General features: G+C 56.4%; 2 protein-coding genes and 2 long non-coding RNA genes across 4 annotated transcripts; 2 read left to right on the top strand and 2 right to left on the bottom strand.

The window, feature by feature from the left end:
* Positions 1-8,341: 8,341 nt before the first annotated feature.
* Positions 8,342-16,975, bottom strand: LOC106490510 (IgGFc-binding protein-like). The gene is made up of 9 exons (XM_067316791.1): positions 15,958-16,975; positions 15,445-15,785; positions 14,679-15,249; positions 13,436-14,037; positions 12,443-13,010; positions 11,401-11,990; positions 10,285-10,855; positions 9,457-9,650; positions 8,342-8,578 (listed from the first exon to the last, which is right to left on the bottom strand). Exons 1-9 carry the CDS (start codon positions 16,973-16,975, stop codon positions 8,342-8,344), a joined length of 4,692 nt encoding a protein of 1,563 aa, XP_067172892.1.
* A 141-nt stretch (positions 16,976-17,116) lies between these two features.
* Positions 17,117-19,761, bottom strand: LOC136995518 (uncharacterized). The gene is made up of 3 exons (XR_010887074.1): positions 19,686-19,761; positions 17,450-17,503; positions 17,117-17,181 (listed from the first exon to the last, which is right to left on the bottom strand). It is a non-coding gene; the product is annotated as an uncharacterized lncRNA (long non-coding RNA).
* Positions 19,762-20,717: 956 nt separating this feature from the next.
* LOC136995517 (uncharacterized) lies at positions 20,718-21,582 on the top strand. The gene is made up of 3 exons (XR_010887073.1): positions 20,718-20,837; positions 21,422-21,464; positions 21,562-21,582. It is a non-coding gene; the product is annotated as an uncharacterized lncRNA (long non-coding RNA).
* A 125-nt stretch (positions 21,583-21,707) lies between these two features.
* Positions 21,708-24,943, top strand: LOC136995525 (sushi, nidogen and EGF-like domain-containing protein 1). Its single transcript, XM_067316790.1, has 6 exons — positions 21,708-21,726; positions 22,010-22,140; positions 22,611-22,892; positions 23,734-23,871; positions 24,560-24,750; positions 24,888-24,943. Exons 1-6 carry the CDS (start codon positions 21,708-21,710, stop codon positions 24,889-24,891), a joined length of 765 nt encoding a protein of 254 aa, XP_067172891.1. The 3' UTR covers positions 24,892-24,943.
* Positions 24,944-26,143: the final 1,200 nt, after the last annotated feature.

Genomic DNA, 26,143 nt, shown 5'->3' with positions numbered 1-26,143 from the left:
GAATAGCAACATGAGCACAACGCTTCTGCCTGCCACCCCGTGAGGTGCGTGCTGTCCCAGTCACTCGGATCAACAGTGCTAAGAGTAGCGCGGCGTTCCACTTCATTTTCTTCTTCTCATCAGTGCGAGAGGACTTTCAGGAATTACTCATTTAGTTATTCACCGCTCGTTTAACATGAGAACAGTGTATCCAATTTTCCTTTCCTAAAACTTTAGCAGCGAAATAAGAGCTTAATAAGACAGCATAAAGCCCGTCCCATTTAGGTTCTAACTTGCATTTTCATAAAAATGCTTTAACTCAGACTTCATCCCCAGGCTGTATGTTGTGCACTTGTATTTCGGGTGGTGTAGACTGATACCATTGAGCATATTTTTTAAGATTTTCAAACCTTTTTTGCATCCCTAGAACATACTGGGTTAGCCGTTCATCTCTGTCCAGCAGGCTGGTCTTAGCCGGGATATAAGTTCCTGGTAGAGCCAACTGATGCCCAAATAAGACTTCTGCTGGGGATAATCCTACTGGTTGTCTAGGGGTTGTTCTCATTTCCCACAGCACTAAGTTTAAGGCGTTAGGCCATTTGAGACTTGTCCGTGTACACACCCGTGCTAACTTGTTTTTAATAGTTCTGTTCATTCTCTCAGTTTGTCCTCAAGACTGGGCATGATGAGGTGTGTACAACTCTCCATGAATTCCTAGCAGTTGATGTAATTTCCCTAAAACTCCAGCTGAAAAGTGCGAACCCCTATCTGAATCTATAGTTTCTGGGACTCCAGACCTAGGGACAATTTCTTTTAACAAGGCTTTAATCACTGCAGCCGTATCTGCTTTGCAGGTAGGAAAGGCTTCCACCCAGCTGCTTAGTTGATCAACTGTCACAAGGAGATGTTTAAATCCTTCTGCTGCTGGCATCTCAGCACAGTCAATTTGTAGACGCTGGAATGGAAAATAAGGCTGTGGGCGGCCTCCTCTGTTAATCTTTGGATAAGTATCGTTAAATTTTTGGCAAGTTGGGCAGGTTGTTGTTATGCACTTTGCAACCACATGCACTCAGGAGCTGCCCGGGTTTGTAGAACACATGAGGCGACAGTCAATGCTCCTCCATGTCCACGATCATGATATCACCTAACCATAGAAAGTAAATACCTCAAGGAAAGGAGGGGCTTACCCCTGATAGTCCAAATTCCTTTTTTGTCTTGAACCACTTCACGCTTTTTCCAATTCTCTTTCTTCTTCTGTGGCATATACACAGTCATTGGGTGACCCAAAACTACAGGTCGTGTTTTTCTAATAAGGGCTGCTGTAGCTGCTATCGCTCCGATGCATCCTGGAGTGCCTTTGATTACCTCATCTAGTTGGGTGAAGTAATAGGCCACTGGCCTAGGGTGAGGACCTAGTTTTTGACCAAGTACTCCACTTGCTACTCCATCGTTCATGAACAAATAACTCAAATGGCTTACAGTTCAATATCTGCAAGATCATTTTTAAGTAAACGCGAAAAAAATATATATATATTCGGAGACCCAGTAAATCCCTGCGGTAGCCTAGTCCAGGTCAATTGTTGTCCCTTCCAAGTGAAGGCAAAAAGATCTTGGCTGTCCTCAGCTACCGCTATACTAAAAAAGGCTGCCGTTAAATCAGTCACGGTAAAATAAGTTGCCCAGTGGGGTAGCTGTAGTAATATAGTTGACGGGTCAGGAACCACTGGATGTGGAGCAATTACATGTTGGTTTATAATTCTTAGGTCTTGTACAAACCGATACTCCGGGTCGCCATTTAGAATCCTGCCTATTCTTTTTAACTGGCAGAATCGGGGTGTTGTATGGGGATTCACAAACTCTAAGGATACCCAGTTTTAGAGAGTGATCAATTTGCTTTCGGATACTCTGCTCTGCTTCCTTTGGGATAGGGTATTGTTTAACCGCGGGAGGTAATCCTCCCCTTGTTTTGATTGAGACTGGACTAGCTGATTTCAATAGTCCAACATCCATTCCTGAAGAGCTCCATAACTTTCCAGGAACTGATTCTAAACCTGTCAGAAGTTGCAGATTAGTTGACTCTGGTTCTGGTGTCTCAGCCAGAACACACGAGCCCAATAGTATTAATTTCATCCCTTCCGGCTGTAAGCAGATCTGAGCATCCAAGGCTTGTAAGAGATCCCTCCCTAAAAGGCAAAAGGGTGAATCCATGGAAATTATGAAACGTCCCCACACTCCTTTTCCTCCAAGAGTGAGCAACAAGGGCTTAGTTAACGTTCGTTCGCCTTTTCCCATTACTCCCTGTATTGTTATTTTACCTGATGACTTACATCCTTTAGGCTCAAAATTCAGAAGGGAAAGGGTAGCTCCGGTATCCACGGAGAAGGGAATTTCTTGACCTGCTATATTTGCCATTACCCACCCCCTGAAATCCAAATCTATATCCCATGAATTCACCCCAATTCCCACAGTAGTTTCTGGGTCTCCCATCTCCTGTCATTGGGGACTGGCTGGGAATTGCCTGGTGTCATTCCCAGTACTTGACTGTCTCGTGCTGTCCCCTCTATTCCTGGGCACACGGGGCTTCACTGGGCATTGCCGCTTCCAGCGCCCTTGTTCCCCGCAAGAACGGCGATAATCATTAACTCCTAAGCGTACAATACGTTCGCTTTGGTTCCGTCCATCTCCTCTGACCCTTGCTCGCCCCCTTCCTCTAGTTTCTTTAAACTCGTCTCTCAACACAACCGCTGACACACTCGCTGCCTCCTTCTTCTGTCGCCTCTTTTCTTTCACCTTGTCTTCATCTCCACCGTTATATACAAATGTGGCTAAACGTACTATTTTGTCCATAGACTTCCCTGGCCAGTCAGGAACATGTTTAGAAAAAGACTTTTTAATGTCCGAGGCTATTTGATCTACAAATGTGGAAACCATTAGAGGCCTGTTAGCCTCGGCTTCTGGGTCTGTCCCCCCTCCAAACATTCTGATTTGTTTAAATAGTCTGGAAAGGAAAGCTGAGGGCTGTTCCTCAGGTTGTTGCCGACACTCCCTCATTTTAGACCAATTCGCAGTCTTTTGTCCTGCCAAACGTGTAGCTTCTTCTAAGCCTTGTCTGGCTAATCGCAACTGCCTGTGATCTGCCTCTACGTTATGATTCCACCTGGGGTCCACAATCGGCCAGGCCATTCGAGCAGCCACAACACCCCCCTCTCCTGCCCAACGACGGTTTGCATCCAGAATTGAGTGTTTTTCATCTGGAGTGAACACGGCTTCAAGGAGCATTTGCACATCCCCCGGGTAGGATCATACGCACACAATTCCTCTTAAATTTGTAACACTTTCTCGGGATCTTCCCTAAGCCTGGGAGTGGGTTGACTCCATGCAATCCAATCTCGGGGCCCCCAGGGACAGTAAATTCGTGTTGTAGCTACCCGAGGTGCCCCATCCGGACCTGGTGGACGTTCCTGGCACAGGAACGACGTGCAAAGGGGCTTGAGAGGCAGAGGGGGAAGGCAAGGAGGGTAGGGAGAAGTTGAAGCAGAGGATAGCGCAGAGGGTGCAGCGGTTCCCACAAGCGTTTTCGCAGCTGCGCTACTTCCAATACTCCGAGAACATGTTTCTTCGCCCAGCTGTCCCATACACACCAATAATCCATTTGTCCGGGGAACCGATCCTGCAAACGGTGACGCAGGAAAGTTCACTCCTGAGGAGCAAAGGATCCCTGCGGCGGCCATCGTTCCGCCGGGTCACCAGCCTTTGCCGGGAACGGCCAATCCTCCTGACATAGTTGGAGCAACCTTTATTTTATTTATTTATTTATTTATTTATTTATTTCCCTTAGGTTCTTGGTCCCATCGATGTTACTCTAGTTTTGCAGAATTTCGGCTAAGGGCGTCCCCTTTTCTGTGCCGAACTTGTTTCCCATATTGAGTTCCCGAAAAGTGCGTCTTATGCTGATCGGGCAGCGCACTTCCTTATAATATATATATTTTTATATACATATATATATATTTTTTTCCTCAGCAACACCAGAATTTAAATTTTCATGACCCCCCTGCAGCCGGCACGTTTACACTCCCTCTCCTTCCCTCTCTCTGGGAACCGCACTCACACCACCCGAGTCTTTGACTGCTAGCACTGCCGTCCCGTCGCAGCGGGCGGCTCTGTCAGCCAACAGGTGCCCCCTTCGCTTCCCAGGTCACACACACACACACACACGCACACACACACACACACATCAGTCACGGTACCAGTATCTACACTCACACTAGTCATGGTGACTCTAAGTTAGTCTTGCGGTGCGTCTTACGCTGATCAGGCTGCGCGCTCCCCCCTTCCGGCCGGAGTGAGACGGGACTCGAACCCTCCCAACTCCTTGGAGTGGGACTCAAACCCACCCCAAACCTGGGAGTGGGACTCAAACCCACCCCAACCCTGAGAGTGGGACTCAAACCCACCTCAAACCTGGGAGTGGGACTCGAACTCACCCCAACCCTCGGAGTGGGACTCGAACCCACCCCAATCCTGGGAGTGGGACTCGAACCCACCCCAATCCTGGGAGTGGGACTCGAACCCACCCCAACCCTGGGAGTGGGACTCGAACCCCCTCCAACCCTGGGAGTGGGACTTGAACGCATCCCAAACCTGGGAGTGGGACTCGAACCCACCCCAACCCTCGGAGTGGGACTTGAATCCACCCCAACTCTGGGAGTGGGACTTGAACCCCCTCCAGCACTGGGAGTGGGACTCGAACCCACCCCAACCCTCGGAGTGGGACTCGAAGCCTTTCAAATCCTTGGAGTGGGACTCGAACCCACCCCAACCCTGGGAGTGGGACTCGAACCCCCTCCAACCCTGGGAGTGGGACTTGAACCCACCCCAAAACCTGGGAGTGGGACTCGAACCCACCCCAAACCTGGGAGTGGGACTTGAACCCACCCCAACCCTGGGAGTGGGACTCGAACCCACCCCAAACCTGGGAGTGGGACTCGAACCCCCTCCAGCCCTGGGAGTGGGACTCGAGCCCACCCCAACCCAGGAATGGGACTCGAACCACCTTCAACCCTGGGAGTGGGACTCGAACCCACCCCAAACCCCCGAGTGGGACTCGAACCCACCCCAACCCTGGGAGTGGGACTCAAACCCACCCCAAACCCAGGAGTGGGACTCGAACTCCCTCCAACCCTGGGAGTGGGACTCGAACCCACCCCAATCCCAGGAGTGGGACTCGAACCCAACTCAAACCCTGGGAGTGGGACTCGAACCCACCCCAAACCCTGGGAGTGGGACTCGAACCCACTCTCTGTGACCCAGTACGCCTTACGGGGATCAGCCTGCTCACCCCTTACACTGCACTTCGTTCCCAAACCAGAATTTAGAATTTAGGCAGGAATTTCAGACTCACCCTCGCGCTGCCTCCCGTTGCCAACGATCCCAGGTGAACTCACCCGACGGCGCCGGATGATCGTTTGGAGACGAGAGGCCCCGACGGCGGTCGCCTGGGGTCCCGCCTGGGGTCACCAAACTGTTATGGAAAATCGGGCTCGCCGGCCTCCATAACAGGCTCCGACCCGAGGTTCCTGCTGAGGCAGAAGGTCGAAGTCAGATCGGAGCGAAATAACATTTAATGACGCACGTGCGGTAATTACAGCTGGAGCTGGGGGGCCTCCGAAGAGGGAATCCGAGCAAAGAAATCCCTGGGCAATTAGACCCTTCCAGTCTAAATTCCCCACCCCAAAAGCGATAGTTCGGAGCAATAGTCATCGTTAGGTCTGGGCTCTTCCCCTTCTCCGTTGGGTTCCTTCATCGTCTCTAGGCAGGCTGCTGCTTTTCTTATCTTCAGCGTTGGCTCCTCCTGCTGTCCGTGCAACTTCTTTATCCCTCCGGCTTGAACCGGCTCCGGGGCCCCCTTTTACTTATCGAAGCCAAAGTTCGCAGCCTGACGCCTAAGGCTGCAGCAAATTCAGCGACTAACGCTAAGCGAGTTCTGCTAAGCGATGAATTCTGGACAGCTTCGGTCCGATATTCTCTAACAATCGTCACTGTCGTCTTGGTTCTTCACGCGCCACTCGGACGCCCACGCGGCCACCGCGGCGTTGTCGGCACCGGCGGGGGGGCCGTCGTCGCCCGGCTGCTCGTCGAAGTTGCCGCAGAGGCCGCACGTGGCCTTGTAGTAGGTGCTGGGCAGCTTGAGGACGAGGTGCTGGTCCCAGTCGTAGTGCACCTCCAGGCCGAAGGTGGCGCGCAGCAAGGCGGCCTGGCCTTTCAGCGCCGTCCGCAGCTTGCCGTCGGCCAGGGACACGGGCAGGTTCTCCAGCACGCCGTTCACCTGGCGGCGGCGAGGGGACGGGCGTTAGCGGTTGTGCTGTGCGCTCGCTGCTGCTGCTGCAGCGTGCAATTGCTTCCGCCGTGTGCAATTGCTTCTGCTGTGGCGTGCAATCGCTGCTGCGGTGTGCAATCGTTGCTGTTGTGGTGTGCAATCGCTGCTGCGGCGTGCAATCGCTGCTGCGGTGTGCAATCGCTGCTGCGGTGTGCAATCGTTGCTGTTGTGGTGTGCAATCGCTGCTGCGGCGTGCAATCGCTGCTGCGGTGTGCAATCGCTGCTGCGGTGTGCAATCACCGCTGAGGTGTGCAATTGCTGCTGCAGTGTGCAATCACTGCTGCTGTGGCGTGCAATTGCTGCTGCGGTGTGCAATCGTTGCTGTTGTGGTGTGCAATCGATGCTGTGCTGTGCAATCGCTGCTGCGGTGTGCAATCGCCGCTGAGGTGTGCAATCGCTGCTGTGCTGTGCAATCGCTGCTGCGGCGTGCAATTGCTGCTGCGGTGTGCAATCACCGCTGAGGTGTGCAATTGCTGCTGCAGTGTGCAATCACTGCTGCTCTGGTGTGCAATCGCTGCTGCGGTGTGCAATCGTTGCTGTTGTGGTGTGCAATCGATGCTGTGCTGTGCAATCGCTGCTGCGGTGTGCAATCGCCGCTGAGGTGTGCAATCGCTGCTGAGGTGTGCAATTGCTGCTGCAGTGTGCAATCACTGCTGCTCTGGTGTGCAATCGCTGCTGTGGTGTGCAGTCGTTGCTGCTGCGGTGTGCAGTTGCTGCTGTTGTGGTGTGCAATCGCTGCTGTGGTGTGCAAGCCCTGCTGCAGTGTGCAATCCCTGCGGCACCGTGCAATCCCTGCTGCAGTGTGCAATCCCCGCTGCACCATGCAATCACTGCTGCACCATGCAATCCCCTCTGTGCCGTGCAATTGCTGCTGTGCTGTGCAATCCCCGCTGCACTGTGCAATTGCTGCTGCACCATGCAGCCAGCAAACCCCCCCTCCTTCCCCCTTCCCCGTCCCCCCCTCCCCAAAAACTCCCCCGCCGAAGCCTCACCCGGATCTTGCCCACTTCGCCGCGGCGCACGACGACATGCAGCCCGTAGATGTGCAAGCTGATGTAGGAGGCGGCGCGGCCAGCACTGGCTCCGGCTTCGTTCCGGGCCTCCACGCTGAAAGGCGTCAGGGAGGGGTCGGGGTCGCAGGAAGACGCCAGGGTGTAGGTGCAGGTGCCGTGGAAGTCGAATTCCTTCCCGTCGAAGGTGCGGAAATGGGGCTCGCCCCAGGCCGAGCACTCGGCCACTGAGCTGGGGACGCAGCGGAGGCGACCGGCCAGCAGCACGCAGGTCTCCTTGGGGCGGCAGCCCAGCGCCTTGCAGGGGTCTGCGGGGGCGAGACGGCGGGATCTGAGGCTTGTTTGGGGGTGTTTTCCCAGGAAATGGGGAATAATGTGGGGGGGGAGTTGGCCAAAAATGGGGAGGGAAAAATGGGACGTGTTTTTTTATTCCCATGGGGCGGAGGGAAGGTTGGAGGGATTTTTCCCGCAATATGGAGAAGGATTTGGAGGTGGTTTTGGTCAAAAATGGGGAGGGAAAAGTGGGAGATGGGTTTTTTCCCGCGGTGCAGAGAGAATTTGGAGGGATTTTTCCCGCGATACAGAGGAGAATTTGGAGGTGGTTTTGGCCAAAAATGGGGAGGGAAAAATAGGAGGTGTTTTTTTCCCGCGGCGCGGAAAGTTGGAGGTAGTTTTTTCCCGCTGTCTGGAGAGAATTTGGAGGGATTTTTCCCATGGTGCAGAGGAGAATTTGGAGGGATTTTTCCCATGATATGGAGAGAATTTGGAGGGATTTTTCCCATGGTGCAGAGGAGAATTTGGAGAGATTTTTTCCCACGATATGGAGAGAATTTGGAGGGATTTTTCCCATGGTCCAGAGGAGAATTTGGAGGGATTTTCTCCATGACATGGAAAAAAAACATCAGAAGCCTCTTTCCTCCCGCGATAAAGGGAAAAACTTGGAGGCAGGTTGTTATTTTTTCCCACGCTACCGAATTTAGAGCTGGGGGGGGGGGTGAAAAATTGAGCGCCAGGAAAAATCCGGAACTCGCGCCACGAGTTCCCGCATCCCACCACTGCCCTCGGCCTCACCCGGCTTGACGCAGGACCAGGCGCCGTCGCGGATCTCGCAGGTCTCGTCGTCGGGGCAGGCGTGAGCGTCGCAGCGCAGCCCCTGGCTGGCGACGCAGGTGCAGCGGCGGTGGCACGACTCCGTCAGTGTCTCCTCGCCGGGCTGCGCCAGGAGCAGGAAATGCAGTGTCCGGGGGGGGCCCCATTTCACTCCCCCCTTGCCCCCAAATCCCCCCCACCGCGATCTCCCACGAGGGGAAAAAGCCGTTGTTAAAAATACCCTTCCACGGTGGGGGGAAAAACAGGAGATTTAAGCGAGTGTCCAGCTCGTTTTGCATTGCACTGGGATTACGATGCACGGGAAAATGGTCCAAATGCAAAAAAATCGCATCTTTTGCAAGCTCTTTGCATGGAAAGGGAATTGCAACTGCTTTGGGAATGGTGGAAAACCAGGGAAGATTGGTGAAAATGCAAAAAACTTGCGTTTCTTGCAAGCTTTCTGCTTGGCCGTGCGTTTGCGCCGTGATTATGACGCGTGGGAAAATGGTCAAAATGCAAAAACTTGCCTTTTTTGCAAACTCCCTTTAACCGTGCATTCACACCATGACTAAGACGCCTGGGAAAAGCAGCCAAAAAATGCAAAAACTTGTGGTTTTTTGCAAACTCTGCACTCAGAGCAGATTTGGGGGCCGCTTTGCAGCGTTTCAGCACTTGCTTTTTTCCCCGACCCTGGGAGACCCGGCAGGGAGAAAAACGGGGCGGCGCCTCCGCTCCCAGCGACTTTGCTAAAAAAATGCAAAACTTTGCACTTTCACTTCAAGCCGGCGTGGAGGGAAAAAATGAAAGAAAAGCATTTTTTTTAACCCCGTTCTGCTTTGTTTTTTTGCGTGCACCGGGGCATTGCATGCAGACGGTGCAACGAATGCATTGCAACGTGCAGGGAGAAGGATGCAAAGCAAAACCCAAAAGGCGAAGAAGTGCAAGAATTAAAAAAAGGCGGAAAATGAGGAATGACTCCCAAAAAACCAAAGCGGGATTTACCTGGTAGTAGCGGCCGTCCTGGAAGCAGCCGCAGCGCTCGGCGGGCACGCAGCGGCGCCCGTCGAAGAGGAGGCCCTCGGCGCAGCGGCACCCTTCGGCGCAGCCCTCGGGGCAGCGGGCGCCGAGGCTGGCACAGCCGCCGGCGCAGAGGTCGGCGCAGAGCGAGTAGGTGCTGTTAGCGGGGCAGCTCGGGGCTGGACGGGGCGGAAAAGAGGAAAAAAAAAGCAAAAAAACCCAAATCAGATAGTCCCAGAAAACAGGGATGGGTGGGAAAAAGAACTAATGCGGATCCGGGCCCGGGCGACGTCTCGGCGCTTGCCAAGAGCCATTAATCACTGGGTTCTTCCCCGCGGCTTCGCCCGATCGAGCGCGTGCGAAATTGCCTCCCCCCGGAGCGTGCAAATGTATATCTATTTTTGGAGCTATATGGATAAAATTTCCTCCTTTGGAGGTTGCAGATATATATATATTTATATATGTATATATATATATACACACTGGAGGATGCATATATACATATATATATATATTTCCATGTATATATAAAATTTCCTCCCCTGGAGGATGCATATCTATATCTATATCTATCTATCTATCTATAGATATAGATATAGATATAATTTCCTCCCCTGGAGGATGCATATATATATATTTATTTTTATATATTTTTATATATATAAAAAGTTTCCTGCCCCAGAGGATGCATATATATATATTTATATACACATATATATACATATATATATATATACACACACCAGAGGATGCATATATATTTTTTTATACGTCTATATCTATATTTTCCACCCGCTCCCTCCCGGGGCTTACGGCAGAAGGCAGGTTCCCGCCAGGGCCGGACAGCGACACCAATGTCGGCGCAGGCAGCGGCGTAGCTGTGGACGCTGCGGCAGAGCAGGGCGCCATCGGCAGTGGCCAGGCAGCCGTCATGCAGGCAGGTGTGGAAAAAGGGCGCCGGGTCGAGGGCAGCGTGGCAAGCGGCCAAAGGTCCCCCGGCGGCCACCAGCAGCCCGCAGTGGTCGTCACGCCGCAGCACGGCTTCCCGCTCCGCCGGGCAGCTGGGGCAGCCGCCGTCGCCGCACGCGTCGGCGCAAGGTTGGGTGGGTTGCTCCTGCCACGCGGCGCCGAAGACGGCGGCGGTGGCGGCAGGGCGGCCGTCGGGCAGGAGCCAGTCGTTGGCCTGCCGGCCGTCGCGGTTGCCGCACAGCCCGCAGAGTCGGCCCCGGTAGGTCGCCGGCGCTGCCACGGTGGCCGCGTGCTGCAGGTCGTAGCGTAAGGTGAGGCCGAAGTCGGTGAGAAGCAGCACGTCGGCTCCGTGGCGCAGCACGGAGACCTGGCCGTCCCGGAGGATGGCGGGCAGGTTGTAGGTGATGTTGTCCACCTAGGGCCGGGAGAGAGAAAGGCTGCCGGTGAGCGGAAGGTTGGGGAGAAAGGAGGCCAAAATGCGTTGGGTGAGACACCTTGGAGGTTGCTCATGAGCTTTTGGCCACCACGTGGCAACTGGATGGCGAAGGTGGACGCGTGTTGCTTCATGGCGGGGTAGGGATGAGACCTGCTCAACATGGAGGAGGTAAAGTGGTGAGAACTGCTCAATGTGGAGGAAGAGCAGAAGGGGTGAGACCTGCTCAATGTGAAGGAAGAGCAGAAGGGGTGAGACCTGCCCAATGTGAAGGAAGAGCAGAAGGGGTGAGACCTGCCCAACGCAAAGGAGAAGCAGAAGGGGTGAGACCTGCCCAACGCGATGGAGGAAGAGCAGAAGGGGTGAGACCTGCCCAACGCAAAGGAGAAGCAGAAGGGGTGAGACCTGCCCAACACGAAGGAGAAGCAGAAGGGGCTGTCATCTCCTCGACGCGATGAAAGACCAAACCTTTGGGCCCCCCACACGTTTGCCCCCCAAAAAAGCGGCAATGTGACCCGCGGTCTTACCATGACGGTTTCCATCTTCCCATGGAGCAGGGTCAACGTGAGCCCGTAGACGCGGACGGTCAACGCTTTGATGACGGAGCCCTTTGTCGTCTTCTCGGGCTCCTTCTCCACCGTCACGACGAAGGGCGTCAGATCGCCGTCGTCGCCGCAGGTCTTGGTGAGGACGTAGGAGCAGGCGCCGGGCACCTCGAAGGCCAGGCCGTCGTAGGAGATGTACTGGCGGTCACCGGTGACCACGCACAGGGCCGTGCCGGAGGCTTCGCATTTCCGGACGCCGTCGACGATTTTGCAGTCGCTTTCCACGACGCAGGACGAGTTCTGGCACTGCACGGCCCCGCCAGCCTGGCACTGGCACTGCTGCCAGCACGTGGGCAGGAAAGTCTCCTCCAGCTGGTAGTAGAGACCTTGGTGGAGGCAGCCGCACTGCGACATGGGCACGCAGCGGTCGCCGCTGAGCACGAAGCCCTCGTCGCACACGCAGCCCTCCCAGCACCGCTCCGAGCACTGCGCCGGGGCGTAAAGGCTGCTGCAGGTCTGGCCGCAGCCTCGGGAACACGACTCGTAGTGGCTGTTGGCGGGACACGAGATACCTGCCACGAGACGTGAAGACTCATTAGCGGCAAAGAAATTTCGGGTTCGATGGCGGAGAACTTGGGGACGGCGGTGGCGGGGGGAAAGATTGGGGTTAGGTCTCCCCAGGTGTAGATTTTTTGATCCGTTTCACCCCGAACCCCCCCCAAAAACGGTGCTTATAGGGACTAAACCATTTGACCCATCGTAGCGGCCCACCTTGAGGTGGGACAAGTCGTTCCCCACAAGGGTTTCTTTCTGCAGGTGGACACGAGGTGACCAACATAGGCTTCTGGGTGTCGTGAATCCCACCCCGACCATCTCCGGCGAGGTGAGACGGTCCCCACCTCCGTCCGGCTCCTCCCCACGTGGAGTCGCACCCAAACCGGGGCTCCCTTTGCCGCTCGCAAGCCCAACGGACGCTTGGATGCCCACCACCATGCGAGGAGACCCTCAAGCCGTCTCTACTCACTGCAGAAATCGGCCGTCCTCCACCTTGCGGTCGCCACGCCGGCAGCTTGGCAGGCCGCGGCGTAGCTGGCGATGAGCGGGCAGGTCACATCTGGCTGGTCTTGGAAGAAGCAGAAGTCGCTCACGCAGCTTTGGAAGTACGGCTCGGGGTCCACCTTTCTGTGGCACGCTCTGAAAGGACCACTGGGGCTCGAGATGATCCTGCAGCCCTTCCTAAGGGTGTCCTGGTACTGCAGCGCCTCTGCGAGCGTGGGGCATTTGTCCTGCGGCAGCTCCACGCAGCCTGGTATGTCCTTCACCTTCCAGCTGTGCCCGAAGGTGGTCGGGTTGGACGTCGCTTGGCCGTCCTTCAGCAGCAGCTCATTGCCGGCGTTGCCGTCGAAGTTGCCGCAGAGGCCGCACAGGGCGCCCGCGTAGCTGCCGGGCACCGACACGGTGACCTGGCTCTGCCAGTCGTAGGTGACGGTGAGCCCGAAGTCCGTCTCCACCACCGCCTGCCGCCCGCCTTGGTAGGCGGAGACCTTCCCGCCTCTGGTGCGATACGGCAGGTTGACCAGCAAGTTATCGACCTGGGGGCAAATGCAGAGGGATCAGCAGCCGACGGGACCAGTGGGTGACATCTCGCCCAGCCTCAAAGATCTAGGATCCGGCCGAAAGGGCCCCATGCAGTTATGAGAACAATTTGAGGATTCACCCATCTGCCCAACCCACCAGGAATGAGACCAACTGTGCACCAGGCTCCAACGGCTCATGTTACGCACCGCTCTACCGGCGGGTGACCGGTTTGGGTGGAGATCCTGGTATTTAGGCAACTCAACCTCATGTTGAATCGGGCAAGGCAAAAAGTCCCGGTAGCTTTGGATCTTAGTAACGCGGCTGGAGATATACGTTAAGCGTTAGGCGGTGCAGAAGAAGACGGGAGAAGCGAGGTCAGGGCGAAGAGCAGAAAGCGAAGAACTTCACGATTAAATAAAGCAACGCTCGTGAAACTCACCATGATTTTGCCAGGGTGCTTCTGGCTGATCGCGATGTCGCCGCCGTAGACTTTGACTTGCACGAAAGCGATGGCGGAGAGATGCTGGTTGTCCTGGTGGCCGTTCTGGATGAGCACCTGGAAGTCCACTAAGCCTTGGCTCTTCTTGCACAGCCCGGCAAGCTGGTAGAGGCAGCTGCCTTGGAAGACGAACCTGCTGCCGTCGAAAGTCTGGTAGTGGGTGCGTCCCGCCGCCGAGCAGGTGCCGTAGCTCACGGGGTAGCAATCCAGGATGCCCTTCTCCACGCGGCACTGCTCGCCGATGCGGCAGCCGGCGTCTCGGCACTTGGCCTGCCGGCTCGTGGCGTCGCAGACGCAGTGTCTCGTGCAGGCGTCGTCGGCCCAGAACTCCTCGCCGGGGGCGAAGAGGCGGCCCTCGTACGCGCAGCCGCACTCGGCCTTGGGGATGCACTTGCCGGCGTCCAGCACGAAGCCCTCGCGGCAGGCGCAGGTCTCGACGCAGGCCAGAGACTGGCACTCGGTGGACGTCACGAGGTCGTTGCAGGTAGCGGGGCAAGCGGGGCCGCAGGCCGTGTAGACGCTGTTCTCCGGGCAGGACATGGCTGTCGAAGGGACGGGACATTGCGGACAAGGTTGGCATCTTGCTCCTTGGTGCCGAGAAGCTCAGCAGAGCGCTAAGAAGATCTGCCTGGGCTTTCTGGAGCTAGGCGACGTGCGAGAACGCTTTTTGGGGGGCCTGGAATCTGGCTGGCTGGGACCCCACAACATTTTGGGGCACAATTTTGTGCCACCTGCTTCAAAACACCTGGGCGCCATCTCTCTTGGGTGACAGAGAGCACTAGAGAGGGATGAAGGTCCCACTCGGGGCAGTTTCCCTTATTTGGGTGCTTTCTGCTCATTCCCGTCCCACCTCACCGTAATTATGCCCTATCTGCGCACCCTAGAGCTTGGCCACCAGGGTCTTCTACTGAGGGAAGGTCAAGGAAAAAAGGGTGCGATCTCACGTTGGGAGGCTGCAAAATGTCACGCTCGGCCTGGCTGGAGGACAAATAAACCCAAGAGCTGTGGTGGGAAGAGCCCAGAAGGTCGCAGCTCCTGAAGCGAGGGAAGGGTTCAGCCAACGAGGCAGGCAGCTGAAGCCGGGGGGGATGAAAACCGGCACCCGAGGCCGAAGGATTTGGGAAGGAGTCGCCCATCCTCGACCCGTTCGCATCATGGCTGCGGCCCACCGGGTGCTACTCACGGCACTGCGAAGGGGTCCTCCAGTCGGAAATGGCGATTTCCGCCTCCCGGCATTTGTCCGCGTAGGTCTTCAGGACCTGGCACAGCACGGATTGGAGCCCATCGTTCATGCAGAGGTCGTAGACGCAGTTGTCCAGGTAGACTTTGGGGTCGATGGTGGCGTGGCAGCGCTGGAAGGGCCCCGACTTCTTGGTGAGCAAGCCGCAGGAGGTGTCCGCCTTGTACTTGATAATCTGCTTGGGGCTGCAGGTCTTGCATTCGCCGTTGCAGTCGTCCCAGCAGAAGCGGTCGCCGTCGTCCACCTTCCAGCTCCTGCCCAGCTCCACGGGGTCGGAAGCCAGCAAGCCGTCGGGGGTGGTGGCGTCGTCCCGCGGGTCGCCGTTGCTGTTGCCGCACAGCCCGCACACCTTGTTGGAGAGCTTGCTGGGGATCTTCACCACCAGGTGGTGGTCCCAGTCGAAGAAGACCTTCAGCAGGAAGTCGGTTTTGATGAGCACGGAGTCGCCGTTCTGGTACGCCTTGAGCTTCCCGTCGGCGAGGGAGATGGGGAGGCGGGAGCGCTGGTTGTTCACCTGGAAGACAAATCGGGCGCCGTGAGAAGATAAAAGGCATCTAGCTCCGAGGTGTTTCTGCAGACCACGGGTCTCGAGACACGATATCGGCCCTGCTTTGACCCTCACCCGCAACGAGGTGGCAAAGGCCCTTTTCCCGCAAAGCCAGAAATGCCCACGCAACGCCCACGTGGCGTCGTTTGAATTCCTGCCTACCCTCACGATCCCGGTCTCGCCTCTGACCACGGTGATGACGATGTCGTAGACGCGGACGGTCACGGAGCCCACGTAGGAAACCTGCGTGTTGCCCCGGTTCTCGTTCTTGGCCTCAACGCTGAAGACGGGGAGGCTCGCGTCCGAGGTGCAGGTCTTGGAGAGGGTGTAGGTGCACGTGCCCATGAAGTCAAAGTTCTTCCCGTCGAAGGTGCGGTAGTGGGGGTCGCCGGTGGCCCAGCAGATGGATTCGGTGTCCTTCACGCACGTGGGATTGCCTTTGACCACCGTGCACGTCTCGTGTTCCTTGCATTCGAGGTCGGCGCAGGAAGGTGGAGAAGTAGCTGGGGAAAAGCAGAAGAGGTGGCCGGTAAGGAAGCGCGAGAAAAGGTTGGGTGATCCGCGAGGCGGCAACTCTCCACCTGTAAGATTTAAGTGTATACGGCCACAAAACAGCCGTCCCCAGTGGTTTGTCGCATCCAAGGTACCTCGCATGCGCGCGCTCGCGCTACTTACGTGTGGCGCAAAGGCCCGCAAAGCCGTAGCCCTCGTAATTTTGGAAGCCGAAGACCAGCACCCCGAAGGGCGACCGGCTGTGCTCGATGCTATCCACTTCTGTGCTCTTGCTCATGCTATACATGGCCCAGGAATAGTCCAAGCCGGGAATCATCCGCCAGGGGATGTTCCCGATGAGCTTCTTGTTGAACTTGATGGCGCTGGTGTCCGAGTGTTGCGCTACGAGGAGGATGTGGCTCTCGAAGTCGTCCAAGCTGCTGATACTGTAGGAGGTGCAGTAGCTCGAGACCGGAGGGATGTTGACCAGGAAGGGATCTTGCCCTGAGACGTCCTTCCTGATTCCGGTAAAGAAGTAGATCACCTGGATGCCGGCCGGAGCGGTCACGTAGAACGGGGTGTTGTGCTGGAGCTTGAATTCTTGCACATCCCCGGCCATGACGTTCTCCGAGGCTTGGGAGCTGCCCAGGCGGTAGGTGATGGTGGTCCTGCGAGGCGCCACGACGTAGACCAAGTCGGATTCGGTTTGCATGGGCACGGGGGGGACGATGTACTCGTTTCCCCAGCCGGAGACGGGCAGCAGCTGCTCGATGGCGTAGTCACAATAGGAGTTCACCTGAACGCAACTGTGGCCGCTGAGGACGGCCACGGCCTCGTTCGACGTGACCTTGGTGCCCGACAGGCTCTTGGTGCTTTGCAGCTGCAAGCTCTCGTAGGGCGCCAGGTTGACGTGCACAGTCGACCCGGAGGGATGCGTCGCCCCTTGGTAGTAGACGTCACCTTTGACGGTGATGTCGACAGCCGCCCCCTGCTTCCCGGCTACGACGGCAAACTCCTTCACCTTGTCGTTGTTGGTGTCCACTGGCGTCACCACGTAATACTCGGTGCCCAGCTTCTCGACGGGCAAGACGGTGGTGGCGCCGGTGCTGTGCTGCTTGGAGCTCACGGCGACCACGGAGATCTCCTTGTTGGCCTGGATCAAGAGGGTTTTATCGAAGGTGCGGCTGCCGATCAGCTCCATGTCTCTTGGCACAGGCAGGGAGACCGTCTGGTCTTTGCCGACGGTGACCTCTCTCTTGAAGTTGCCCTTGTTCACCGTCACCGTGACCTTGGTTGCGTCGTAATAAGCGGAGAAGAGCAGGCTGAGGCCTGCCTGGACGCTCTCCTGGTCATTTTGTGGGAAGACAGTGATGAATTCCTTGCCGCGGAAATATGCCGTCGAAAGTCCTAAAAAAGAGACGGGTAACGGGGGCTTTTTTGTCATCGTTTTGAAGCCAGGGTGGAAGCAGCACGTCCCGGCCGGGAGGAAATCGGGAGACCTGCGGGGATGTGGTGCTTTGGGGGGGTCTTGAGCTATCCAGAGCTCGAGGGGGATTCGACAGTGTTGGGGACACTGAAAGAAGAGGACGCCGGGGCACGGGGACATCCCTCCCTGGCTCCTGGCTTGCAGCAATGGGCAACGGGCGCGAAAACAGGGTTGGGGTTGGTTGCTCACCGCACACGAGGGCCAGCCAGGCTGGGAGAAGCAGCGTCCTGCCTGTCGCCATCGCTGGAAACAGAAAAAAAACCCAAAAAATCACCAAAAAAGCAAAAAGGTTTAAGTGTGGATCCAGCTGAGAAGACGCCGGGCTGCCGAGGGCTGATTCCCTGGCTCACCCCCTCCCCAACCTCTCCTGGCCCCCCCGGTGAGGCTCCGAGGTGTCCTCTTGCCACCACTTTTAACCCCATGGCTCCCAAACCCGTGCTCCTGAGGAGGTGCCCAGGCGGTTCTAACCCCTAGGAGACCCCGTCCTTCTCCCCCCATGGCCAGCAAACCCTCCCGAGAAGTCCCAGCAACCTGGAGATCTCATGGCTGCTGCCCGTGAAGTCTCCCTAGGGTGGAAAGACCCTCAAAATCACCAAAGAAACCCAAGGGGAGCAGGGCAGGTCATGGGGACAAGCCTTCCCGTCAACCTCGGGAGGATCGTTGGGTGCTGCTGCCTCTCCGTTGACCACAACGGGAGCCTACAGGTGGGTTGAGGCTTCGATTCTACCAAGTCCTGACAGTGGGGACGAAGAATTGCCTTCATCTAACCTTGCCCCGGGGTTAATACGGAGGCTGATGCCCCCCGAGAGCACCCAGAAGGTATCTGAGCGTGGACCATGGATAAAACCTCACGGAGAGACAGAAATAACAGGCAGAGTAGGGCAAAAGTGGGTTTAAACCTTGCTGGGACTCTGCTTGGGGATCACCGGCGCCTTGTTTTGCTCGGATAAGGCAACGCCGGGATCTCAGCAGCTTTGGGACCTAGCAGAAATGCAAGGGAGGTGCAAGAAAAATGCGAGAGAGGTGCAAGCAAAATGTGAGCGAGGTGCAACCGAAATGCAAGGGAGGTGCAGCCAAAACGTGAGCGAGGTGCAAGCAAAACACAAGAGAGATGCAACCACAATGTGATAGAGATGCCACCAAAACATGAGAGAGGTGCAAGCAAAATGCAAGCGAAGTGCGACCAAAATGTGAGTGAGGTGCAACCAAAATGCAAGTGAGATGAAAGCAAAACGCGAGAGAGGTGCAACAAAATGTGAGTGAGGTGCAACCAAAATGCAAGCGATGTGCAAGCAAAACGCGCGAGAGGTGCAACCAAAATGTGAAGGATGTGCAACCAAAATGCAAGCGAGGTGCAGCCAAAATGTGAGATAGGTGCAAGCAAAATGAAAGCGAGATGCAAGCAAAACGCGAGAGACGTGGAACCGAAATATGAGTGAGGTGCAAGCAAAATGCAAGCAAGGTGCAGCCAAAACGCGAGAGAGGTGCAAGCAAAATGCAAGCAAGGTGCAACCAAAATGCGAGAGAGGTGCAAGCAAAATCTGAGTGAGGTGCAACCAAAATGTGAAGGAGGTGCAACCAAAATGCAAAGGAGGTGCAGCCAAAATGTGAGAGAGGTGCAAGCAAAATACAAGCGAGGTGCAACCAAAGCACGAGAGAGGTGCAAGCAAAACACAAGCGAGGTACAGCCAAAACACAAGAGAGGTGCAACCAAAATGCAAGCGAGATGTAACCAAAACGAGAAGGGAGGTGCAACCAAAATGTGAGTGAGGTGCAGCCAAAATGTGAGATAGGTGCAAGCAAAATCTGAGTGAGGTGCAACCAAAATGCAAGCAATGTGCAGCCAAAACACAAGCGAGGTGCAACCAAAGCACGAGAGAGGTGCAAGCAAAATGCAAGCGAGGTGCAAGCAAAATGCAAGCGAGGTGCAACCAAAATGCGAGACAAGTGCAAGCAAAGTGCAAGAGAGGTGCAAGCAAAATGTGAGTGAGGTGCAACCAAAATGCAAGGGAGGTGCAGCCAAAATGCAAGCAAGATGCAAGCAAAGTGCAAGTGAGGTGCAACCAAAATGCAAGCGAGATGCAACCAAAATGTGTGAGGTGCAACCAAAATGCAAGCAAGGTGCAGCCAAAATGTGAGATAGGTGCAACCAAAATGTGAGTGAGGTGCAACCAAAATGCAAGCGAGGTGCAGCCAAAACACAAGTGAGGTGCAACCAAAGCACGAGAGGTGTAAGCAAAATGCAAGCGAGATGCAAGCAAAATGCAAGTGAGGTGCAACCAAAATGAGAAGGGAGGTGCAAGGAAAATGCAAGCGAGGTGCAGCCAAAATGCAAGGCAGATGCAACCGCAAAGTCTGAGCGATGCGACCGAAATGCCCGAGGGGCAACCGAAACGCGAGCGAGGTGCGAAGCAGAGCCGCTTACCCACAGGCTCCTGGCTGCTTCAGCGCTTCTCCTTCCTCTCGGCGAAACGCATGGAGCCGGCAGCACGGAGGCAGCGAGTGCGCGGGGGCTTCCAGCGGCTCCCCCTTTTATAGCCGGAGGCTGCTTATCTCCGATTTCCAGGGAACTCCTCGTGCTCATCCCCCGACAGCAGCGGGAGCAGCGTTTTGGCTCCACCAGGCGAGTCCTGCTTTTGATGGAGCGGCCCCCAGGGACCGAGCGCGGAGGTAGATCCAAGGGGGAAGCTGGCGGAAGGAGATAAGGCAGGGGCTTGGATCTGGCGCAGCGGGATTGTGAAAGAGCGCAGGCTTCCCGGGAACTTCAGGAGAACGTGACGGCGGGGGCCAGCCCACGACATCTTGCAGCTGGTGTTGTGCACGCGCGACCTTCTTGGCAAGCGGCGCCGTGGCCCGGTCACCGGGATGCCCTCTCCGTGCACTTCGCGGCACCTCCCCGCCTCCTTAAATCCGATGCGCCTGGGATTGCAGGATTGTTGCAAGCTCCCGAGCGGATCTCCTCTCCGCGGCGGCCGGGGACACACAGCGGCACGGTCCGCGTGAGCTGATCTTAATCACCGGCGCGTGGACAAGCTGGGAAGATGCATCCGTGCTGCTCGCGCGCCGTCCCCGCTGCAAACCCAGCGATGTCCAGGTTGTCCCACCTGCTCCACCATCTCCTGGAGCTTCGGTGTCCACACCAAACCTGCACCGCCAGGACGTTCCAGCTCCCCGAGGGTACCAGGAAAGGTGGTGGGCACGTGCATATGGATGCCTCCACGGTGACCCCCTGCTCCCAGCAGAGGTGGTGTTGGGGGGGAACAAAAGGAGGGGTTCGCTTTCCATGGAAAAATCCCTGCTGGGAATTTCCGAGAACTGTCAGCCGCCTGGTCGCAGCTGGAGCGGCCTCTTTGCCAAATCCTTATCTTGGATGCAGAAGCCCTCGGCAGGAGCCAACGGATCTGCTGAGCCAGCGCCTCGGCTCCCCTGGCTCCCCCCCACCCCGGTTTCTGGCACCTCCGATTTCCATGGAAAACGGGACTTGGCACCGGGGGGCTGCGTATTAAAAGCAGCGGTGGGCTTCTCCCCGACCGCATTGCGCGGCCCCGTCGCGAGCGGGAGGCAGGAGCATCCGAAGGTAAGAGATGGTTTTTCCTCGCCCTGGGGCCAAAAATGCTGCAAAACGCTCCCAAAAAGGACCAGCGAGCTGGTGCAAAGAGTTAATTTTTTGCACCGGATGCAGAGTTTTATCACGCGGGATGCACGGCCTGAGCGGCACTGTCACCTCTCCCGCCAGCGGGGACTTTCTCCAGGAGCATCATGCATCCTCTCCCGTGCCTCAGTTTCCCTTCCTCGGACAGGGGGAGCAGCTAGGTTGGGGAATTTTGGGTGCAAAACCCCCCAAAACACCGATACGTGTCCAATTTTGCTACGGGAAGTGATTCCCCCTGCAGAAAGACCCTTGGGATCAGCCCCAGGGTGATGCACGAGGACTTGAGGGCTAAAAGCATCCGCGTTTCCGATGTGTCTGTTAGTCCTCATGATCAGACAGTGAGGAAAAATTAGGGAAAAACAACCCCGCCGGCTTAAAGCTTGCAAACGCTCGGGATACCTGGCTCCCGCGGGGCACGAAGACGTTGTCCGAGGTCCCTTCGGCGCCTCCGCGCGCGGGTCTGGTGCTGCTTCGGAGCTTTTATAACCCCCAATCCGTTCTTATCTCAGCCGAGGATGAAGCCCTCCGTCGCCGTCCTGCTCCTGGTGGCGGGTGAGTGTCCCCAAAGCCCTCGGGGTGGCTCCCGGGGATGCCGCTAGCGCGGGGCAAAGAAAATCACCCTAAAGTCTCACCTTTCCCCCCTCTCCAGGAGCCGTGAGGAACGTCGCGCTGGCGCGGGGCGACGGTTGGTATTGGGGCTGCACGAGGGGGTGGGATTTTTGCCGAAACGGAGTTTTTTTCCGAGCCAAGCTGTGCTGTTCCGGCTTGAATCCGGGGAGGAAGGAGGTTGTTGAGATGCGTCCCAGCTCCGGAAGCGGGATGCTTTAATTCGGCGGTTGCAATCCTCCCCCCCCGGCGTCATTCCCGGTGGCTCTGGTCTCTCCTGGTCTGTAGGACACCCAAAACACGTCCATCCTTGGTGGCGTTCCCCGACTTGGAGGCAAAGGAGCCCCCGTTTTGAGTGGGAAGCCCCCAACTTGGTGGTCCTCAGCCCCACGCTGGGACGTGCTGCACCCCAAAAAGGTTGGGGGAGGAAGGTCGGGGGGTTCCGCGATGCTTTCGGGGTGCTGCCAAGGGGCTCGTCTGCCTCCTTCCAGAGCCTCTGCTCTACCCCTACGGTCCGGACCAGCACGACCACAAAACCCCCAAGCTCGATGACGGGTCGTCCAAGAACCTCCCCATCTCCACGCCCTTCACTTTCTACGGCAAGATACACCGGTCCCTTTACGTACGTGAGCGGCAACCTTCCTCCGCGTCGCGTTTGCGCCTCTCCCTCCAGCTTCCGGCTTTTTCCCCCCTTTTTGCTGCTGCTTTTAGCCTGTCTTTCCTGGCTCGTGTGGGCGCAGTCCATCCACCCGTGGGGTTGAGCGGGTTCCCTTCCCATGAGGGTTTCTGGGGTGTCAAAGCACCCTCGTAGGGCTGGCAGGTCTTGCAGGAGGACCTAAGAGGTCTCACAGGAGGATCTATGAGGTCTTGCAGGAGGACCTGTGAGGTCTCGCAGAAGGACCTACTAGTTCTCGCAGAAGGATCTATGAGGTCTTGCAGGAGGACCTGTGAGGTCTTGCAGAAGGACCTACTAGTTCTCGCAGAAGGATCTATGAGGTCTTGCAGGAGGACCTGTGAGGCCTCGCAGGAGGTCCTGCAGGAGGAACCTCTGAGATCTTACAGGAGGCCCTACGAGGCGTTCACCTTTCGCAGGTGAACAACAACGGCGTGATCTCCTTCGGCTCCCGGGTCAACCAGTACACCCCTGACCCCTTCCCCCTGGCCGACGGGCGCTCTTTCGTGGCGCCGTACTGGGGCGACGTGGACAACGTGCTGGGCGGGGAGGTCTTCTACCGCGAGACCACGGAGCCGGCGCTGCTCAGCCGCATCACCAAGGACATCAACCGATACTTCCCGACGATCCCCTACACCGCCAAGTGGGCCTTCGTGGCCACCTGGGACCACGTGGCCTACTACGGCTCCACCAGCAGCAAGGTAAGGCGCCCCGAAGGAAGGGGACGAGCGCCCGTAAATGGCAGCCAAAGGCAGGGATGTCCCCTCTGATGCCCTAATCCGACAGCTGCTGGGGAACGGACCCCAGGGAGCCATCTTGAGGTTCAGGGATGGTGTCCAGGAGGTTAAACATGTAAAGATTCGTGGATCCCACCTAGCCCCGTGGCTCTGTGCAGAGACACACACACACGTGGCCACGGGTGAAATGAGTCACACCCTAAAGTCACCATCTGTTTGATGGTTGGGGCAAGCTTAAGCCAGAACCTGCTCTGGTGCAGGTGCTTGATGTGTTGGCCTTCACCACCCAGGCCCTGGCCTTTGCCACCACCTTGTTGGCTTTCACCATCAATGCGTGGCCTTCACCACCGACACGTTGGCCTTCACGACTGACACGTTGGCCTTCGTGACCAGTGGGTTGGCCTTCACTACCAGTGTGTTGGCCTTCATGACCAATACACCGACCTTCACCACCAAGGCATTGGCCTTCATGACTGACACAGTGGCCTTCACAACTGATGTGTTGGTCTTCATGACCAATGAGTTGGCCTTCACCACCAACGCATCGGCTTTCATGACCGACACATTGGCCTTAGTGTCCAACTTGTGGGCTTTCACCACCGATGCATTGGCCTTCACCACCAACGTGGTGGCCTTCACCACTGACACATTAGCCTTCAGGACAGTTGAGGTTAACGTGTGTCCTCCAGACCCTCTACCCAGGTGAAATCCCCACCTGGGTGCAGACCTTGGAGGCAAATCCTACGTGGACCTACTCGCCGCTCCATCACCCCCCGCATGCTCCCACCTCCCCCTTCTTTTGCAGGGAAACACCTTCCAAGCCGCCCTGACCACCGACACCAAAACCTCCTTCATCATCCTCAATTACGACCAAATCCAGTGGGCCTCCGGGACGGCGAGCGGCGGCGACCCCGAAACGGGTCTCGGAGGCACCCCGGCCCACGTACGTCCCGCCTGGGTATCACCAAACCGGAGGGGTGAAGGGACTTGGCTCCCAGCACCTGGGTTACGCTGGGAGATAATTGCATCGTTCATTAGCTAACGAGAAGACCCAGGCTCTTGGAGGTCCACGAAAGGCTGCCGCGAGGCAACTCCCGTTAGATATTAGGAAGAAAACGTGGTTTGCAGTAAGGATGGTGCCACCCCGGCGCGGTCCCCATCCTTGGAGACGTTCAGAACCCAACCCGGCGCCAGCGTTGGCCTTGCTTTGAGCAGGGCTGACGCACTAGGGACCTCCTGAGGTCCATCCCATCCTAAATTGTCCCCAAATTAGCCCGAAACATCTGGGCTGCGGTGAAGGCCGCACCTGCAGACTGTGAGTCCACTCCTCCTGCAATTGGGAGGTCCACGGGGTCACGTCTGGGATGGAGACACCCCACCATGCCCCAGATCTCCCTTCCCCAAATGTCCTAACCAACGTCCAAGGTGGAAGAGCATCCCAGGGGGGCAGGAGAAGGTGGATCGCCCATGGTATGAAGATGCAGTGGGGTGAATGAAGCCCCCAGGGTGGACCTATGGTGCTCCCACTCACTTGTGGCCACCTCGGAGGGGTGAGCACCCACGGGGAGACCATCCCCACCTCCGTGGGGCGGCGTTGACCACCCCGAACCATTTCATCACCCCTTTTCTAGGCCGGCTTCAACAGCGGCAACGAGAAAGACTTCTACAACATCCCGGGCTCCCGCACCGACGCCATCATCAACATCACGAAGACCTCCAACGTCAACGTGCCGGGGCGCTGGGTCTTCCAGGTGAACGAGTTCAAGGTGACCGGGGTGCCCACCGAGGAGCCGCAGATCCCCAAGGACACGGATTGCTGGCTGTAAGTTGGGCTTTTTTCGGGAGGGGACAGGCAAGGAAAAAGGAAGGTGGGGCGCAAAAACCCGGGACCTTTCTCCGAGCTCTGTTTGGCTGCGGGTCCCCCCACCGGCTCGGATGAAGCCTGCTGCCTTCCCGCAGATAAATCCGGCGCCCCCACGTCGGAGTCGCCACCGCCACCGTCCTCCCCGTTGCACGCGCCCCGGAGGGAGCCGCGCGCCTGGATGCAATGGCCTGCAGCAGAGCAATAAAAGCGCAGCTGAGACCCGGCGGCTCCCGTGTCTTTCCGGGGTCGGGGCATTTACATGCATTTATGATTTCTCCTCCTCTGCATTCGTGCATTAACGATTTCCCCTCCTCTGCATTCGTGCATTTGCAATTTCTCCTCCTCTGCATTCATGCATTGACGATTCCTCGCCCTCTGTGTGCATTTACGAACGAAATAGCAAAAAGAAAGAAAGAAAGAAAAAAGAATGGTCAAATTTTCCACAAAGCCTTTTTTTTGGGGGGGGGGGGAGGAACACGCCCATGGCTTTGAGAGAATAAAGGTGAAAAACGTGGCCTCTCCTTCCGTTAAAAACGACGACAGAAACAGCCGGAAAATAGATTTTGACCTTGCGGAAGGCAAACGGGGACGCGGGAATCCGCAGCGCCGAGTCGCTGCTGGATTTTCGATCGGTGCGACTGGATTTGCAGCAAAACGGGTCTCGCTTCCACCTGCAAAACGTCCCCAGGGAATTTGCAAGGTGTCGGCTTTTTGCAAAAGTTTCAATTGTGGCAAAGTTGTGTCTAAATTGGCGGCAAAACGGGAATTTGCAACATGCTACATGTATGCGACGAGTTGCATGCACATAACATGCTACGTGCATGCAACGTGCTGCATGCACACAAGCTACATGCATGTAACATGCTATACGCACACATGTTACACACACAATGTGCTGCATGCATGCGATGTGCCACATGCACGCAACATGCTACATGCACGCAACATGCTTCATGCACACAAGCTACATATATGCAGCATGCTACGTGCACGCAGCATGCGACATTCATGCAACATGCTACATGCACGCAACATGCTTCATGCACACAAGCTACATATATGCAGCATGCTATGTGCACGCAGCATGCGACATTCATGCAACATGCTACATGCACATGACATGCTACATGCACACAATGTGCCACACTCACTCAACATGCTACATGCATGCAACATGCTTCATACACACAACAGTCTACATACATGCAACATACTATGTGCACGCTACATGCTACATGCACGCAATGTGCCGCACTCAACATGGTACATGCATGCAACGTGCAACACGCACACAACATGCTACATGCAAGCAACATGCCATATGCACACAACAGGCTACATGCACACAACA

This window comes from Apteryx mantelli, unplaced genomic scaffold (genome assembly GCF_036417845.1).
Source record: "Apteryx mantelli isolate bAptMan1 unplaced genomic scaffold, bAptMan1.hap1 HAP1_SCAFFOLD_122, whole genome shotgun sequence".
Classification (NCBI taxonomy): Eukaryota; Metazoa; Chordata; class Aves; order Apterygiformes; family Apterygidae; genus Apteryx; species Apteryx mantelli.
Note: the sequence above shows the minus strand (reverse complement) of the source record. Positions and strands in the feature narration are given on the sequence as shown.